This window comes from Nesoenas mayeri (assembly GCF_963082525.1).
Source record: "Nesoenas mayeri genome assembly, chromosome: 1".
NCBI lineage: Eukaryota > Metazoa > Chordata > Aves > Columbiformes > Columbidae > Nesoenas > Nesoenas mayeri.
The window spans coordinates 181,555,980-181,574,745 of record NC_137541.1 but is presented as its reverse complement, the minus strand read 5'-3'; the positions used below and the strand labels follow the sequence as shown (position 1 = coordinate 181,574,745).

The following is an 18,766-nucleotide window of genomic DNA, read 5'->3' as shown; positions in this document are numbered from 1 at the left end:
CCCCTGGTGAAACTGATGTTGGGCGGTGAGCTGGCAGCTGGTTCAGAGTGGACTAGATACATCCTATTCATAACGTGTTCTACTGCAAGTTACAGGCTGAAAAGTTTGCTTCCCTTCAAAACTCCTGCAGAGTGGAGATGTTTCAAATGAAATGGCCAGAGAATGAAAAAAGCCAAAATTTCAGAACTTTGCAAACGTCTCCTAGAATAAGCATGAAAGATACTTTTCCCCATAAATGAGGAGAGAGACTAAGAATAGCAAAACTTGGGAAAAACCTGCCTGCTGGCTCTGTTGCTCTCTATCTTCAGTTGCAGGAAAAATCACAGGCAGAACATATGGGGCAAGACCCAATTAGCTGCTCCAGACCTGACAGGCTTTTAGGAGAATCAGGCTGCTCAGACAATGTTCTGATTTAACCACTCTGATCTCAGCAAGAGTCGCAAGGTTAGATTTGTCCTCACTGGCTAAGCTTGAAACTTCACAGACTGAAGGAAAAACAGCACAGAAGTAGAGAGTAACTTTAGGTTTCAAGTTTTAAAAAAGCTGGAACAAATAATTTGAAACGTTGACAATAGCTGAGCTCTTTCTGCTTTAACTCTTTCCTTGGTTGCAGAGTGGAGGCTTGACATAATCTGGTACATCCACGGAAGATGTAATCCTTTGTGATTTCAGCTGTTAAAGCCAAAAACAGGTCCATTTTTCAGAGTATGAGTGAATATAATTTTATTCAAAGGCATAATTTGCCTGAATTTTCAGGTCGAGTTTGAAGAGAATGGCAAATATCACTACCACAGCATGAAAGCTTTTCACCTCTGAAATATAACATCCTCACTCCAAAGTCTGTAGGGGCTATGACTGCCAAGACAGAACATCAAATTTTTTAACATGATATGAAAAAATAAAAAACAAGTACTTTTCTCCAGCCCCATTTGTGCAGTAGTTGAATTGTTCAGACTAAAATTTTCCACAGTAAATCAGCCTCAGGCAGATATTTGACATGTAAAATTTCAGTCCAAACTGTTAATGATTGGCAAAGCTAAAAGCAACTGACAACAGGGTGTTGTAATAAGGAGTGTCAGACGATTTAAATAATAGATGACCTTAGCAGCCCTGCCTCCTGTTTTATCATTTGGAACACTTTTGTTGTCTAAGGTCTATGATGTGTTTCTTTGTGTGTTTTTGACTATATTTATTTCTTTATTTATATTTTAATTCTGGTAAGTTCTATCTTCAGTTCAGTTTTACATAACATGGAGTTCCATGGCAGCAATTACTTCCTGCAACCAAGAAGTGTTTCTGCCAACCTGTTCTTCATTTACAGCCTCTTTATTTATTTCACTAAATGCTTTCCATTTTGTATCATGGAGTCCACAGAACCTGCCCACCTACCCTCTCTAAAATTCATGAGTTTTGTAATGCTCCTACACAACTGCCTCTTCTCCCCAGCGACCAATCCAAAGTTTTTTATGATGGTTCCTGTGAGCTACTTTATAATATTCCTGATGATACTCATTGTCTTATTTTTGCCGTGCTTTTATATTGCTTGAGGAGGATGGGGTGACTAATTCAGAACATGGTCTGTCAGGTGAGACTCTGTTTTTTCTAAGAGGCTTGCAGTATTTTTCCCATGCTTTTGTCTCTTTTACAGGCTAACCTTTAATCGTCTTCACTGGCCCCTTTGATGCAGTGCCACACTGCCAGATCTTTTCTACATGAGCCATTCAGTCCATCCTCTGCAAGCAGCCTCATTTGGGATTTGTTAGCACTGATATCCTTATGCCCCACTGACTTCCTTGTGTTTGGTTCCTCTAAAATGCCGCTTGAAATATATATTTTTTTTTATAGAATGACAATTATAGAATCATGGAGTAGTTCAGGTTGAAAGGGATCATCAGCCTGGCCTTGAATGTCTCCAGGAATGGTTTGTCTACCACCTCTCTGGGCAACCTGGCCCAGTGTTTCACTATCCTCACTGTAAAAAATTTCTTCCTTGTGTCTAACCTGAAATTCTGCTCATTTAGTTTAAAACCATTACCCCTTGTCCTGTTATAAAAGGCCCTGCTAAAAAGACTGTCATCTTTCTTATCCCATCTTTCTTATAGGTCCCTTTGAAGTACTGAAAGGCTGCAGTAGGGTCTCCCTGGAGCCTTCTCTTCTCCAGGCTGAACAACCCCAGCTCTCTCAGCCTGTCCTCACAGCAGAGCTGTTCCAGCCTCTCTGATCATCTTGGTGTCCCTCCTCTGGCCCCTCTCCAACAGGTCCATGTCTTTCCTGTACTGAGGCTCCAGAGCTGGACGCAGGGATCCAGATGGGGTCTCACCAGAGCGGAGCAGAGGGGCAGAATCACCTCCCTTGACCTGCTGGCGAAGTGGCTTTTGATGCAGCCCAGAACTGGCTTTCAGGGCTGTGAGCACACATTGCCGGCTCTTGTCCAATCTTTCAGGCAAATAATTACATGTCTTTTGTGGGTTTTGCTATACCATTACTCACACTCTTTTCAATACAATTAGCAATACATTACCTCCAATCATACTGTTCATCTGAGATGAAAAGTGCTTGTTTGTTCATATTCTTGGTTTTCCTGTCTCTTTGGCCAGCTTCTGATCTCTATTAGTCATGACAGGGCTTTACCCCTCACTTTATGCCTGCACAGTTTATTTGAATGCTTCTTGTGAAGGCCTCTTTGACTTTATCAAAGACTTGGAAGCTTAAGTGATTGCACACTATTTATTGAGCATTCCTCAATTATGCTCCATTTATTGTACTTTTAATGCCCAATACAATGTCATCTTTTTCCCCAATACATTTGCATGCTGCAAGTTTAATATGTTATTTTTGTATCGCCCCACTACTAGAGATTGCAGTTTGACACCTTTTAAAAAAATACTTTGCAAAGCCTCTGAAGGACGTTTGGGTTGGGCTTACTTTTTCATATTGGAAAAAGATGCTAAAAATTTATCAAGAAAAATACTATAATGTGTCCTTGAAGTGAGAACCAACACTGCCAATTTTCATCCTGGAATATATTTCTATGGTTGATGTATAAACCTCTGAAAAGAAATGGTTTATTATAGCACTGTTGACAGAACCCTAGCTGTGTAAATGCACATGGTGAGGCAAAAGAAACATCTTAATGTGGATAACATTTTCTAGCCCATAAATGTTACAAAGAAATGCATTTTCCTTGAAAATGGGATAAAGAATTATAATTTGAAACAAAGTCTGTCTGAAATGACTTGGTTTTATCTTTAATTTGAAAAAAAAAAAAAATGGGTACTTCTCAGAGTAACGAGAGTCACATGTAGAGGGTTCTGATAACAAATTGCAAATACCAAAAGGGCTAATTTCGTTTCTGAATGGTGGGGTTGGTTCTGTGTATGTGTGTGAAATTGCTATGCCTTTAGTTTGCTGCTCTGAAATATTAGCAGATGAATTCTTGGTGCAGGCTGACAGAAATTACAGATGAAATCTTCTAGCAGCAAGAATTTTAAGCTACAAGTTTTGCACACGACCGCTAATATAATCTAAATTAAAATGTGTTATGCACAAGCAATACAAAGCCTGGGTTCTTCCTTAATCGGGATACAAGTTGAACTAATTTTATCCACACAGTGTCTCATTCTGCTTCCTGAAGTATGCTGTTCATTTATAAAGACTTCTGGTTTCTTTTCAAACAAGGATTTTTCCCCTGTTAAACTGGATAATAAAATATGACATTGTAAGAATGTTGTCAAGATTGCTGCTTTCTAAGGAAAAATATAAGGGTTTGGTTTTTTTTTCAATGCTGAAAGACAGCCAATGCCTGTATTTTAAGCTATTTTGGAAGTACAGAGATGCAAGTGTTCTTAGAGAGATTCTTTCTTCCTCCTATAAGCATTTCTCATCTTTTTAGTCCCTTTTTTGGTGAAGAATGTCATGAGAGGTTTTCGTTTGTTAGTAAATAGGAGCTGTGTCATAATAAACTCCTTGACAAGAGCTTTATAAAAATGTTCTGACTTTTATTTTTTTCCCAGTTGATTTGGAAGTTTCTTTTTTACTCACCTTATTTTCTCTTCTTCTCTTGAAGGCTCCAGGCAATGCTGTGATTGGGCTAGCTAATGGCTGGCCAGAGAGCCCCAGCTGTTTGATATTTGGCACGGTGTCCTCCACATGCTCAGCGTTGGTTTATTATTAGTTGAGACATGCATTTCCCCATGCTGTGAGAGACAGGAGAGATGGAAGGAGTCACTGGGGGCCAAAAGCATTAACCCAGTTCTGTGCATTGCCCTGCACGGTTCCCAGAGTAACTTAAAAGAACCTCAGGACAATTTTAACCCATCCCAGGTGGCTCCCCCTGGGCTATTTGCCAAAATCAAGGATTATTAGTCCGCACCGTTCCATTGATAATGGCTCCGGTACTGAGGCCCCAGAGAGGGAGGCTTGCAGAGCAGCTGGCTAGTCTGGCATCTCTAGCTGCTGCTGACCTTCCTTGTACTAGAGATATACCCAGATGGCAGAAAGAAGGGTTTTCTGCTCTGTGGGAGATGCAAAAAGAGTGAAAAGGAGCTGAAAAAAGCTAGTCATAATGTTATAATTATTGTACTTGTGCTGGAAAACTTCACAGTTGTGACCCAGATGTCAGAGGATGCAGAAATGTCTGTCTAAGTCTGCTGAAAGACTAAAATAACAGCTTTCAGATATATGGACTACTCTTATCTACCTTAGCGTGACACACACTCTCCTGATGCTGTTTCAATAGCAAACCTCTTCTAAATTGGTCAATGGAATAATTACTGTACTCAAATAACATGTTGAAGAAAGAGAATTGTTTTATTATTATGAAGTTAGGGGTATCCCATTTGGGGTTTCTCTACCAGCCATGAAGAGTACTCCAGTCACCTCCATTGCCCAGCCATTTGATCATTGAGTCTGGCTGCCTGAAACAGGTGCTTCAGGGAGCTGAGAGGGCCCTTGTGCTTGTAGAATCAGGATCTAAAAACCGTCAGACTCACAGATGGAAAGGGAAGTAAACATCCTCTTTAATTGAAGTGAATGCATCAGGATATTTTAAAACTCTCTAAATTTTGTGAAAGGGAGTGGTAGTTAAAGGAAGCCTTAGGTAATTAAGAGATGTTTCAAAAACTACCATTCTAAATACTTCTAGCTCAAGCAAAGTATTACATTCATGATCTTACCAACTGCAGGTCAAGGCAATGCTAACGTGCGGAAGCTTATAACTCATAACTGTTTAATCTTTTCTTTATTTAATCTGTTTGAGATTGAGAACACAGGTCAAATTGCAGGTGTAACAATGGATGGATTAAAAAGAAACTCCTGTTTTGTAAGCAACATAATCTGTTCTTCTCTAGCACACTTTTTTAGCCTCCCTTCTGGAAGGTGTCTAGCCAAAACCTGAGAGAGTTGCAGATTATCCAAAGCAGAGGAAAAGATGGTTGCCCAAGCCACAGTGCTCAGTCAGATCTTCAGTTCCATGGCAGGGGGTTTGCCATTTTTCCTCTTTTGACTGTAGAGGGAATCATACACTGGATGGTAGTTTCCCTTCTCTTTGTTTATATGGCTTTCATCCCATGCTTCTCCATGCAAAATGCCTGTTCCTTAAGTCACTTGTGTCTGATACTATGTGCTTTGTCATCTATATCTATGTGCAAGCTCTCTAGTCACCAGAGCTCATTCTTTTCATCCCCATGTGCCTACCGACTTATCAGGCCATACCTGGCTCAAACACCTGTGAACTCACAAATCCTTCTGTTTTGTCCAGAGATACACTGCCCATGACCTAAGCCTGCCATTAGTGAAGATACCTGCTTCTGTAAAGCAGCTTCACGGTTTCATGGGCCTGAAGAGCCATAGTAACACTCTGTATTTGCAGGAACGTTTTCAGTTTGCTGAGGTGCTAGATGGCTTTTAAAGGCAAAATCTGCCAAAATAGCTTTGTCATAGTGCATTGGAGTTTAATTAAGACAGCTCTTTTACAGACACTGAGGAGCATTACTTCCTGCTATCAACTCTGGCTTCTGTTTTATGTTGCATAGTATTTCTCAAGATAGGATTCTTGGTTAATTGTTAACTAATAAGCAGTTTATTAATTCACCAAGTGCCGCTTTATTACTTACTCAACAGTTAGTTAATCAATTTCAAATCCAACAGGTATTCTGCCCATTCACAGAGCATTCAGATATTGTCTTACAAGTTACTGCCGTAAATTGTGTGGAGGTCAAACAGTTCTAGTAGAAGATAATACAAAATATCAAGATTTCTTATTGCATTAGTTTATAGCCAACAAATCTTTATTATGTCTAGTATACTTACCCTCCTTCCAGTAGTCTTTGGGTTAAAGGTAGAGTGGTTTTAGGAATTTGAACCCTACTATTTAAGTGATTTAACATGAAAGAAACTAGGAAAGTAGTACCATGGACAATCATGTAACATTATAGTTTGAGCCTGCTTGCTCACGCTTTTGAAGGAGAAGCATGCACATAGAATAACTTGGTTAAAAGTCTGAAATATCATCACTAAAGATTTTCCAGCTGATTTCACAGGACAACTTTCTGTCATCTCTAGTAATGACACCAAGAGAAATACATCCCATGCAATAAAGCTCATTGGTCTTTTCATCCAAGACTAAACCTGAAGGAGACACAGAACTTTCTCTGGCTTAGGAAGCCCTTGAGCTGCAGAGTTTTGGAGACTGAGAGAACATTATATGAAGGTTTTGTTTCAGAGTTCTCCTGTTCTGGTACTAAACAAAATTAAGGATTTGCTGTTAGAGGCAGGTTTTTGGGCTAGAGGGACCCTTCAGTCTGACATAACCCAGTTTTTCTTGTGTTTGTGCAAGAACCTGCTCATGCAGGTGATTATTCCTTCCCGGATTGTGCAGCTTCTTTCTGGTTGCAGCAAGGATGTTGTTACTTTTGTGACCCTGGAAAGGCAAGGAGAAAATTTATATGCATTCCACAGATTCAAGGATCCACACAGTAACAGAAGTTAAACAACCAGAACTTCTTTCATGATTCATGAGGAAAGGAGTCTCTTTTGTTTTCATTTGGGAAATGTCCGCTGAAATGTCTGAATTTCATTTCCCCCTCCACTTCTCTGAGGTCACATTAGTATCCAGAAGATGGTATTTTACCATCTTTTACACATTGGAGGCTTTCTATGTTTCATCCATTACAATAGTTGTATTTCACTGTTAGCCTAGCTTGGGAATTGAAATCTTTTCCTATTTCTCCAACTTCTTTTCAGTATTCATTTACATTTACTTAGGTCCTTATATCTTCCAATAACCTTTTTGTGCCATACAAATGACTCTCAAATTTCTGCAATACAGCACTTCCATAGACAGCAAGCAAAAAAAAAATAATCTGTTAACAGTTCCTAGGCTGTATAATCATACTTTATTTATTCATTTTTTCATCTTCTCCAGCTTTGAGGTGGAAGGCGATCTTGTTTTCAAGGAACAAAGCAAAGTTTTACTTTTAGAAAAGGTTCATTGGGCAAACAGATTGAACAGCTTCCAATGGAAGGTTCTTAAAGAGGCTACCTTGTTTGGCTAAGGCTAGTCTTAATGAATAACCCTCCGTGATGTGGCCAAAACTGCAGAAATGGAATGGAAAAGTACGAAAGGGGAGAGGGTTATTCCAATCAGCGTACAGTGAGTGCATAAAGACTTTTGGAAGTTGGGAAATACATTCGCATATGTTTTTACATTGCATAAGTAATATATGACATTGCATCTTGCATGTTGGCCAGCCCTACACTTTCACAAACTGACTTTGGAGCTGTTAAATGGGGATCAGGTGGCAGTGTGCAGAATTTGCAATTTTGCTACTTTCTTCACAATGAACTTGTGACTGACCCCATATGAGGAAGTGATTTATTGATGAGGATATGGCAGAGGCCCATTGTTCCTGCTGCAAGGAGCAGATCCTAAGCAGCAGGGACTTTGGGGAGGTCAGCACTCTGAATGTCGTGAGGTGCTATAAACTCATGAATCCTTCAAAATTCTGGCACTGCTCAAAACAGCCTGTGGATAGAGCATGGACCCATGACATAAAGCTTCCAGATGATACTGTTGTCTGTTCATCTTTCCCTCTCCTTCGCCTCCTTCCTTGCATATCTTTTGATTTTTCTCTTTGCCTTCTTTCTTCCCTATTTTCCTGCTTCTCTTTTTTTCCCTCTTCTGTTTTCACCTCCGCAAATTTCCACTGCAATGGCAATTGGGTTTTACACATGGAAGAGCAGCTGATTGTGGATGGAGACTAAGATTAGTCAATTTTTTTCTGACTTTGGCTTCTTACACATGCAGCTGTCAGCCGTGAAAAACTGACAGACCATCATCAGACTCCCTCAACATCAACTCCTGAGTTTTCCAGCTCATTCTCAGGCTTGCCTGTCAGGTACTTCTTTGCAGAGCTCTTCTAAGGGGGAACTAAATAGATTCAGCATGGGCAGGTAGCATTCAAGACGCCTTTGAGGTCAAAATGGCACTGATGGCTATCCATGTGCAGAAAGAGTAATAGAAATAACATTATAGTGACGCTGTAGATTTCTTTACACAACAACACTGAAGTTGCATCTGAGCAGGAGAGTGGCATCTATTGTGGTAACACTTTGTTATATTATTATTATTTGCTATTCTCTCCTATTATTTGCATTGCATTAGAAGCCCTAAACAAGATTGGGGTCCTGTTGTGCCAAGCGCTGCAGCAATAAAGGATGAACCAGGAGTGATTCACCCTGTGATTTGCTTGTAAAAAGAGAAGGTGGTTTTCTTTAATTTAGTCTTTGTCATGTATATTGCTCCAAATATAGTGTTCATCGTGTGATTTTGTGGGCAGGGATCAAGAGCAGGCTGGATTTGCTTTTAGTGTTTTCAGCTACAGCACAGCCAGCACTGAGGAACAGCATCTAAAGTTTCAGGATTGTCTGCTGTAAACTATTCCTCTGTGCAGACATAGTGCTTTCTTCAAAACAACAAAAGTACAATACAGCCCTAAAGCTTTGTCAGTGATATATGTCTCATAGAAGTAATTTTCAAGTGGCAAGTGTTTTGATGATGCTACAAGGGCTTTGTTTATGGAGTGGGTCTGGCAGACACTGTAGAGTTCATATAAATTATTACTTTGTTGATTATTAATGAGAAACATTCATCTAGATTCTCCTCACCCCGTTTTTTGCCAAAATTCCCTTAGAGACCTGTTTTTGCAATAGTCCAGGCTCTCTTTCACAGAATATAGCTCTTGCTGAATAGTGTTAAGCTGGATCCCCTGGCCAACTGTGAAAGCTGAAGGTCAAGGAGGTGATTTCCTGCCTCTCCTTCATTCAATTGTTTCCACTCCTCCAAATACACCCACGCCCATGCAAACACATACACAGACACACACCTTGATGCTGTGTGCCTCACTCCTCTTCCTGCAGGAACCCTATGCCCACATGCAGCAATTATTTAAGGGCATCTGCCCATATCTTTAATATTCACTTCTTCAAAAATTCAGGGCTAGATGAGCACCTACAAAGATGTTTCTGCCCTTGCAGTTACCTTCTCAGGATTTTAAAAGGGGCCACAGTCAGAGGTTCCATATCCGTATTCCTTTGTAGTAGCTCTGCAGAGACAAAGATCACATGCCAAACAGATGGCAAAGTATAAAAGCAGAAATAAAATCTGTAATCTTGTAGATAAGGTGAATAAGGAACAGCTATTCACAGTATCTCAGGATGGAGGAACTAGAAGGTGTGCCTGGATCTGCCAGATACCTTGTTTTAACAAAGCAAAGGAAGGACATTTCTCCATTCTGTTACTAGCACACTGTGAAAGCCAGAGACGTAAACAGTTTCCAACAGATTCAAAATGTAAATAGGTACACAGTAGGATTTAGTGAAAAGGTATAAATCAAGTCATGTGTCATAGGTGCCTGCTAGAAAGGATTGTTCAGTTGTGATCTCTACCACTGACAATATGTAAGCACTCGATGTATACAAGCTAAAAATAACTTGTTCTTTATCTGCCTACTTCTTATTCTGATTCCCTGGACATCTGCCACTGGCCACAGTCAGGTGGTCCTTGCTCTGAAGCACGAAGATAGTGGTTATGGTCAAATGGAAGAGCTGTCAGACTTTTTTCACTCTGCCTTTGTTTATTTGAATGCATCTGGAAGTTTACCAGACAATCCAGCATCTATTTTAGAAACAGAGAAGTCTAGATTGTCAATGACATCTAAACTGGATAGGGAAAGGTGCTGGAAGATGCCGGTGCCTGCCATGCTGCTGCGTTCCAAAGGGGCTGATAGTGGTGTTCCGCAACCGGGCTACTCCAGCTGGATCAACACCAAATTCAATTGGTACATCTCCTAGGAACATCAGTGGTCGGTGCCCTACTCCCACTCCCATTTCTGTCTTCTTTTTTTTTTCCATTGAGGAACACTTGTTACACTGTCAGAAGCCCTGTAGTACTGATTAAATTAGTAACTTTGACCAAAAACTTCCTGAAACCTAGAAGATGGTAATATTTGAATGAACAGGGAAAACAATGATCCAATATTGATCTTTAGGTTGCATCTGAATATTTATTCTTAATTGCTGATAAAGAAAAAAGGACACTGACATGAGGATGAAGACACTGGCAGACTGTAGAGTTTTGAGGGAGAATTTTAGACAAAAATGGAAGAAGTTTTTAGAATAGCGATCTTTTTCTTGTTCTAATAAGGGTCTTCCTTGATTTCAGAGAAAAAAACCCACTACTCTTTCTTTGTTATTGCCAAGTAATACATACACACACACACACATACATATATATATATATACATATTTGTTTTAAGGGAGGCAGACACTCTATTAGATTTGCCCTTTTTCAGGAAAACTTAAATCTCAACTTGTAGAAATCAACTCTGTGTTCAGTCTCAGAATACTCAGCAATGGTGTTTCTGAAGTACAAAATCAAATCTCTAGTCTCCAGAAGCTTTTATTTTATTTTTCTCCACAAAAAACCAAAGTTTAACGAGCATCTTAGTATATCTATTACCAGCTGCTGCATGGACTGTCCTAATCCTTGCAGTGTGTGTTGGCAGGCGACTTTGTTCCAGGAACCAGATTTTTTTTTATAGACGTTTTTCTTAGGTATAAAATTATCACTTCCAGGCCATGGGGACCCTTTTAGTGTTTTCTGTTTTGGTTAGCTATTTTGCTCTCAGATCATTGTTTTCACCACTCACCACCATTCTGTGTGTTCAACCAGCAGGTCTGAGCCACATGGCTGATGATGTCCCTGGTGGAAACCTTCCATGCATGTGAGTAGGGGCACATAAACAAATCCGTGTTTCCACTCAGGGTCTTCTTATGCATCCAACAGAAATACAACTTGGCAGGTCTCGTAAAACACTGCAGAAAAAATTGGCAGTTGCAGGCTAAGAAGATGACACATCCAAGGGCTAATACTGAAAATCATGTAGGGGATTATACCCTTAAAAAACAATATGAGCAGATACATAACTTGTGGTAAAGGCTGGTGGAAATGTGGTGGTAGCTTAATAATGGCGATGGAGTGCAATCCCCAAAAACACAGTTTACAGGAGTATGCAGCCATGTTATTTGGGCAGAGCAATAATGTGACAAAAACAGAAGGTGACTCAGACAGCAAGTGCTGCCAAAGAAAGAAAGAAGGATGCTTCTCCAAGGTTGTGTGGCTATTTTTATGGATGACAAAGTTGCTCCTGCACTCCCAAAATGGAGACTAATAAAAGTAATTGGTTTAGACTATGTACTATGTTAGAATAGTTAAAGGGATTTTATTGTTCTTCTATATTTCTAGACCCAAAGATTTCATTTTGTTCTTCCTATATTATACTTGAAAGAAAAGGGAGCTTTAAAAACTACTTCCAGTGTTCAAGAAGATTTTTCTTCTTGCCTCTTTGACTGCCAGTTCCAGATATTTGTTCTTCCTAGGTTTTCATTGTTCTCCACCATGCCAATTTCTTATTATATGAAACAAGAATTAAGTCATTTTGCCAAATATAGGCAGAATGTGGACTTGAAAATATTGACATTCAGTGTTTTTGCTTTCTTGTACAAATGCATGAATATTCAAACCTTATGTACAGTATCCACAGGGAATCAAATTTGAACAACATACTTTTCCATTCTTGAAGTTCTTTATCACCTCTGATTACTTCCCATTTGAATGATTTAGTTTAGTAATTATTTACTAACATTTTTCAAATTTAAATTTTCTCATTTCTGCGAAATGGGTATTTATAATTTCAAGAGATCATAAACCCTTACCTGGCTGCATGAATGTATGTATAGAACCCTTTAAAAATAATGCTGTGATCATTTAAAGCATAAAATATCACTTGTTTACCTCTTCAGATGTGTACTATAGACATTCAATGTATTTCTGTGTTTAATGTAGCATATTCATGCCTACAGTATCTTAGTATCTTAATAAACGTATGTCCAAATGGATCTGTTAAAAAAACATAGGTGGGCAGGGTTGATTCCCATTTTTTGAAATCCTATATTACTCTACCATTATCTTTGATTCTGAATACCAACAAACTTACCAGTAAGTTCAACCGGAGTTGTCTCCAGCTCTAACTCTGCTGTTCTGGTCCTGGTCCTGCTCCAAACAGGCATTATGCCAGGACTTGGGGCAGACTGCAGTGGTGTTGATGATGGATGATTGTCCCCTATTCCTGGACAAGAGCTGTACATCCAGCTTCTATTATTGCACCACTAAGTAGCATTGATATAGTTAAACTTGGGATTTTGCTGGATCCTATGTGGCAGATTTATTGACTTTCCTTTCTGGTGACTTTATCAGTTCCCTTTTCTCTGCATCTCAGAGTCCAGACCAGTATTTCCTTTGGACATCCCATCTGTGGGCTCTCTTTATGATTTGTCAGCAGTATGCAGGTTGCATGCATCAGTTTCTCTGTAGATAGAAGCACCATCAATCTCTTCAGGAGTCTGGCAAAGATCTTCATTGTTTAGAAATCCAACTGAATTTTCCATCATTGCAATGCATAGTAATAGTTTTTAGTATTCAGAAAATTATTTTCATTTCCAGGATGCTCTACAAATGATACCTGTGCATCCTTTCAGTGCTCATATGGTGTATGAAAGCATTTCATTCTCAATTTAACACATTGGGAAATTGAAGCAACTTATTCAAGAGGACAGAGCAAGCAAACCTGTGCCTGGTTAAAAGCTGTTCGTGCCTTCAGTAATCTGGCTATTGACCTTAGCGGGGTTTGGATTAGTGCCTGGAAGATATAGAATTAGATTTCAAGAGTTATTGACTGAGTCCTCTTCAATATACCTCAGTACAGTCACCTTCTGGAGGCACGGAATCCCAACACACCTAGAAGGACATTTCGGGAGTGTTAGCCCCAAGCATTCTGCTCGTGCTCTTTTAGATTGATTCCAGTTGTAAAAGAAACTGATGACAAAGCCATGTACTTATTTAACACAGGCAAAGTTACTTACAAAGTCACTTTTCCTTGAATGTGCCAGGAATTAGTGTTAAATAATTTTCTTCCACTTTAATCACAAACCTGCTTTGATTGACATGCAACGTAAAAATTCTCCCTCCCAGTTCTCTTGCAAAGACATGTTCACAATATTTGTGGTCATGAGTTTCCTTGTTGCCATCTCCCTTGGATTTGTTTCTCTCTGTATCTGCACCACTGCTAAAGGAATATTCAGAAAACTGTACCTTATTGAAATCTGCCGTCTTTGCTTTGGGTGAGACCACTTATCTCTGGTTTAAGCAGAGTTTACTGATGTTTCAGTTTGCTCCTCCTGTAGAGAAGCTGAAATGTATCTAGTGGTTGTTTCAAAGAGAGAAGAGCAATCATTAAATGCAACTTGTGGTGGCCGTCACCGGATGATGCTATTTTTCGTTGGTGGTCACATAGGACCTGAAATATGCATACAGGACAGGGAGACTTGGCTTTTGGTCCATCTTCTTATACTGGTCCATCCTTACCATAGAATGCTGTGGGTCTGCTATGGATATTGGATTTCATATGAAATTTAATATCTGTCTGGGACTGTAGCTGATCCTACATTTGTTCAGAGAAGTGAACAAGATGCCTCCCTTGGCATCTTTCCACTCCCGGTTTTCTCTGATCGTAGGAGAGGACCGGTATGACACCAGGCTTTGAGTGCTGTTGTGTTGCTCCACTTTGTGTCCATGGAGCAATGTGGGCTGCTTTAGCAGTGGGTAGCAGTAATGGACTTCTACCCACAGCAGGAGTGTGCTCCACAGGATGGCCTGCTGTGACTGTCAGAAGTCTGATGTTAAAAATGAGATCAAGCAAATTAGCATAGCCTAAGGACTTCTTTGAATTATATGTTGCCCTTTCACCTCTGACTTCATCTTCCAGCATTCGCTATCCATGAATATTTAATATAGCCACCACTGCATCCTGTGGAATAAATGACAGGCTTAAAGTTTCAAAGATTAATCTGAAAAGCAATGCATATACATTGGTATTGGAAAAAGCATCACACCCAGAGCAAATCCTTTTTCATAAGCCCACTTATTAAAAAAAAAAAGTAATGTAATATCATGAGTTTTCATTAATACTAGTCTTCAATAGGCCTAAAGCAAATCCCTGCCTGCTGTGCACTTGCTACACTTGTTGTACAGAGCTGCCAGAAAGTGATGGAGGCTCAGTCGGTGTGCAGAGAGCAGGGAGCATGCAGCCGCGGCAGACATGAGCTCTGTTGGAGTAGAGGTTCTCAATCCTCAGTTGTCTTTCCAAGAGAAGATGATTATGGATGTTTTACAGGAATCATAATGCTAATTTTCAGCCCCCACAGAGTGCTTAACACCTGTAAAGTGCTATGGAAATGTGAGCTAATCCTCACCAGTAAGTGAGTATTATTGTACCTGTTTTTCAGATGCAGAAATCAATATACAGAAAGGTCAGTGGCTGACCCAGAGTCACTTCTCAGCAACAGATTTAGGATGAAGAAACAGGCCTCTCTGGTCACATTCTATTGATCATGCTGCCTTGTAGCAAATGTAGCTCAAATTTCCTAAATATAAATAGAAATCAAAAATCATATACAAGGAGTTGTTTGCCCTTTGCTTCTTCAAAACAAGCAAGCTCCCGAGCTACCAAATCCCATGTTTACAAGTATCATAAAATACTTTCCAGTTGCTAGCCAGAAAGCTCAGCAGAAAACCTGTAGAACACCAAAGTAACTCTCTTCTTTTAAATAATTTATGATGCCAAATAGCAGCAGTGTTATGCCAACAAAGAGATCGGTCTCTCAAAATATTTTATTCATTATGCCGCAAGAAACCCAAAGCCTTGTTTTTAACGAAAGCAAATTTCAGAAGTTGGCTCTCAGTTCATCTGAAACATCTGCTTATTACAATTCTTGGTGTTACAGCACTGGTGCTCCCCAGTAAATCTTTCAGCTTTAAATAATACGTATGGAAGTCTTGGCAAAGAGATCAGGAAGGAAGAAAGAGTAATGTTTGCCAAATATGCATTTTACTTTATGGGGCTATGGTGGTATATTTTAATAATACATGTGTTGAAGGGAGTCTGCTAATCTGATTAAACAACAGGAGAAGTAGAAATTAATTCCAAGGTTCAAAAAGACCTCATTCTATGCAGTTGAAACTTTATATTCCAGGGTAAAATGGTTAGAAGTCTTGGCTAACTACACTTCTATAAAACAGCCAGAAATGGACCTTTCTCTGTAGTGTTCATAAATCAAGATCACTTATGTGAGAAGGCTACGTCTCTCTGACAATTAGATGGAGAGGGCATATCGATATGAAATGATAGTCTTCATACACTCTGGTCAGAAGGCAATGTAAACATCATAGTAGCATTATGAAACAGAAAATTGCATTCCAGATAATAATGGATATTCACAGTGCATGATTTTACACTTTAATGTCCTATGTTTTACTCAGTCATGTTAATATTTTAAATTATGTAACATTCTCTTCTTTATGCATAGATTTTTTTTTTTCACTGAAAATTCACCTCCCCCTCCCTCCCTATTGCTCTGCCTTTTTTCCATTCTCATTTTTTCTTTTTCCTTCTTTTCTTAACAGTGATGATTGTAGAAAAAAGCCTAAAGCAAAACTGTCTGTGGAAGAAAATAGTAACAAGTAGTTTCAAGATTTATAAGACAGAATTTTATGTTATATGTTTACAGATTCAATCTGTGTACCAGGCTTTGATCCAAGCCTTAGCATGATGACTGGAATCACTCCGATTAACCCAATGATACCAGGCATGGGGTTAGTGCCGCCACCACCACCAACAGATGTGCCTGTAGTCAAAGAAATAATTCACTGCAAAAGCTGCACGCTCTTCCCTCCAAACCCAAGTAAGTGAATCTGATGAAAAAATGTTATTTTCCTAAATACACTGGATTAAATATTTTTTATCTAATAAAAATCAAGTTTTTTGAGCAAAGTGTAGGCAAGTAGGTTAACAGTTGGACCTGATGATTTTATAGATCTTTTCCAACCTAAATGATTCTATGATTCTATGATTCTATGTTGTTTCCTCCTAAGGTCTATTCTGTGTGTAAAACATGGTATATCAGAGCATGTTTATTGATCTCTGTAAGGTCATATAAAACAACCTACACAACTTGTACAAAAAAAAGAAAAATAATTATTTAAACAAAGCTAACAGAGCCTGAAGATCTACACTTCTCATAGTAGAAATCCGTCTTTCCTTTAGATTAGAATGCTACAAAATATAATGCTTATATGGTGCTGATTATCTCTGTGCTCCCCTTCTGTTGAGGTTTGATTGCAGGGTGACAATACAACCGTGGCAGATGTATTGTTAACCTCCTCTCTCCTCCCTTCCCTCTTCAGCCCCTCCCTCTCTCCCCTTCCCACTAAGGACAGGCGATCGAGAGGGGAAGAAGGACAGAGAGAAGAGAGTTGGAAAAATTAAAATTTTTTTACTAATGCTACTATTAAAAATAGAGAAAACAATATAAAATATACAAAACCAATCTTGAAAGTCCCAGCGACTACTCCAGCAGATGAAGGGCCGGCACCTGAAGTCCTGGACTGGACTCTGCAGCCAACCGGAACGGGATTCAGTCTGTCACTAGGCCTCAGTTGACAGGGACAACTCGCAAGGTCCTCTCCTAATGTCAGCCATAAGGAAAAAGGGACAAGATCCTTGTCATCTCTCACTTTTATATGAAGTATCATGTGAATGGGATGTAATACTTAGTTGGTCAGTTTTTGGTCACCTGTTTCTCATTGTCCCTCTTGCGGGATGTATATCCATCCTTATGACTAACCTTGCATACCATTGCTGTGTCTACTGAAAAATGTATCTGGTTTTCATGAAAATGCAGCTAATAAGAAAGCTTTAGCGGGCAGGCAAATTTGCTAAAAGAGAACCTGATTTTTAACAAAACCAGGACACCTTAAGATGCCTGCAGTTAGATGGGACCAGTCTGGGCTCATGTCACTGAACACAGAAACTTGCACAAAAATGTTGACTGAATCTGATCCCTTCTTGGGGGAGATGGAATGAAAGAGGGACTATGTCCCCCCTCTTGACATATTTTGGGGGGCAGCATGGCAGATTAGTTCCTTCTCCTGTTTTAGATCAGGGACCAGACTTCCTTCTGCCCCTTCTGGGACGTTGTGCAAATGAAAGACTCTTCCCTCTGAGCCACCAGCTCAGGCACTAACCCTGATTTAGTGTTTGTTAGCCCCAGGAGTTTAGTTTCAGAGCCCTCAGATCAGTGGCTTTCACTATCACTCTGATGACAGAAGAGAAAATTAAGGAAAAAGTCTAGTGCTCTGGATTTGCCGCATACCCAGATCATGGTTTATTCACACTGGCTGTGTGTGTGAATATGTATATATATGTATATCTTAAGGTCATAACTCCATTTATTGTGTTAAAGGGCCAAAAAAACTGTTACATGAATCAGATTCCTTCTTAGATAACTACTGTTAGAGGAATGCTCTAGTAATCTACATATAAACAAGGTGAAGTGTTATGACAGAGTATATTTTTATACAGCCTTCAAAAATTTAATAGTTTTCATGATTTAAGTGTGTATATATTATATGCATATATATATTAAAATAACATTTCTAGCCACTCCATTTCATGAGCACTTGTAAACAGCGAGGTTATCCTTCCCTCCTGTTGGCATCTGCTCCATTATCTGGCAACAAGACAAAACAGATAACCGGTAGAGGATTTTCATCATGCTGTCACTTCATTGTGTTTCCCACTTTGTTTTTCTGTTTGCTGTGCTCTTGTACTCTGAGACAGAAATGAAATTATGCTAAGACCAGGGAAAGGTGTCCATCCAGCCCAAGCACCTGGGGTGTACGCAGCATGGGCTGGCTTGTAGAGGGCCCACACACTTGGCGAGTGTGGCGAGTGATGGGTATGAGCCAGAGATTATTAAATTCAGTGCTTGAGATCTGTGGCCAGGGTCAAATCAGTTGCAGAAGCTCCCTTGCTTTGAAACAGAATATTTTCTAATTTTTGGTGTAGCAAAAAGAAAGAACCTTTTAGACTTTACCATTTGTCCTGGAAAACAACCCACTGTGGCAGGAATTAATCCCTAAAATGCCACCTAAAACTTGAAAAGGTTTAGATTCAAGTAATCAATTTTGGACAATCTCTGCAATGTTCAATTATTTTGCTTCTCCTTTTCTCCCACCTCCATACTATGTCAAATAACTGTTGCTGCCCAGAACTGATTAGGGAAATGAATAGAGGCAATGGATCAAAAGACA

General features: G+C 39.5%; 1 protein-coding gene across 1 annotated transcript in view; it reads left to right on the top strand.

The window, feature by feature from the left end:
- Nucleotides 1–18,766, top strand: part of ENOX1 (ecto-NOX disulfide-thiol exchanger 1) — a gene marked incomplete at its 3' end in the record, with an annotated part of 139,593 nt that overhangs the window by 17,045 nt on the left and 103,782 nt on the right. The window contains exon 2 of the mRNA XM_080363364.1: nt 16,183–16,356. Coding sequence (XP_080219490.1) covers nt 16,183–16,356 — 174 coding nt within the window. The remainder of the gene's footprint in view (nt 1–16,182; nt 16,357–18,766) is intronic.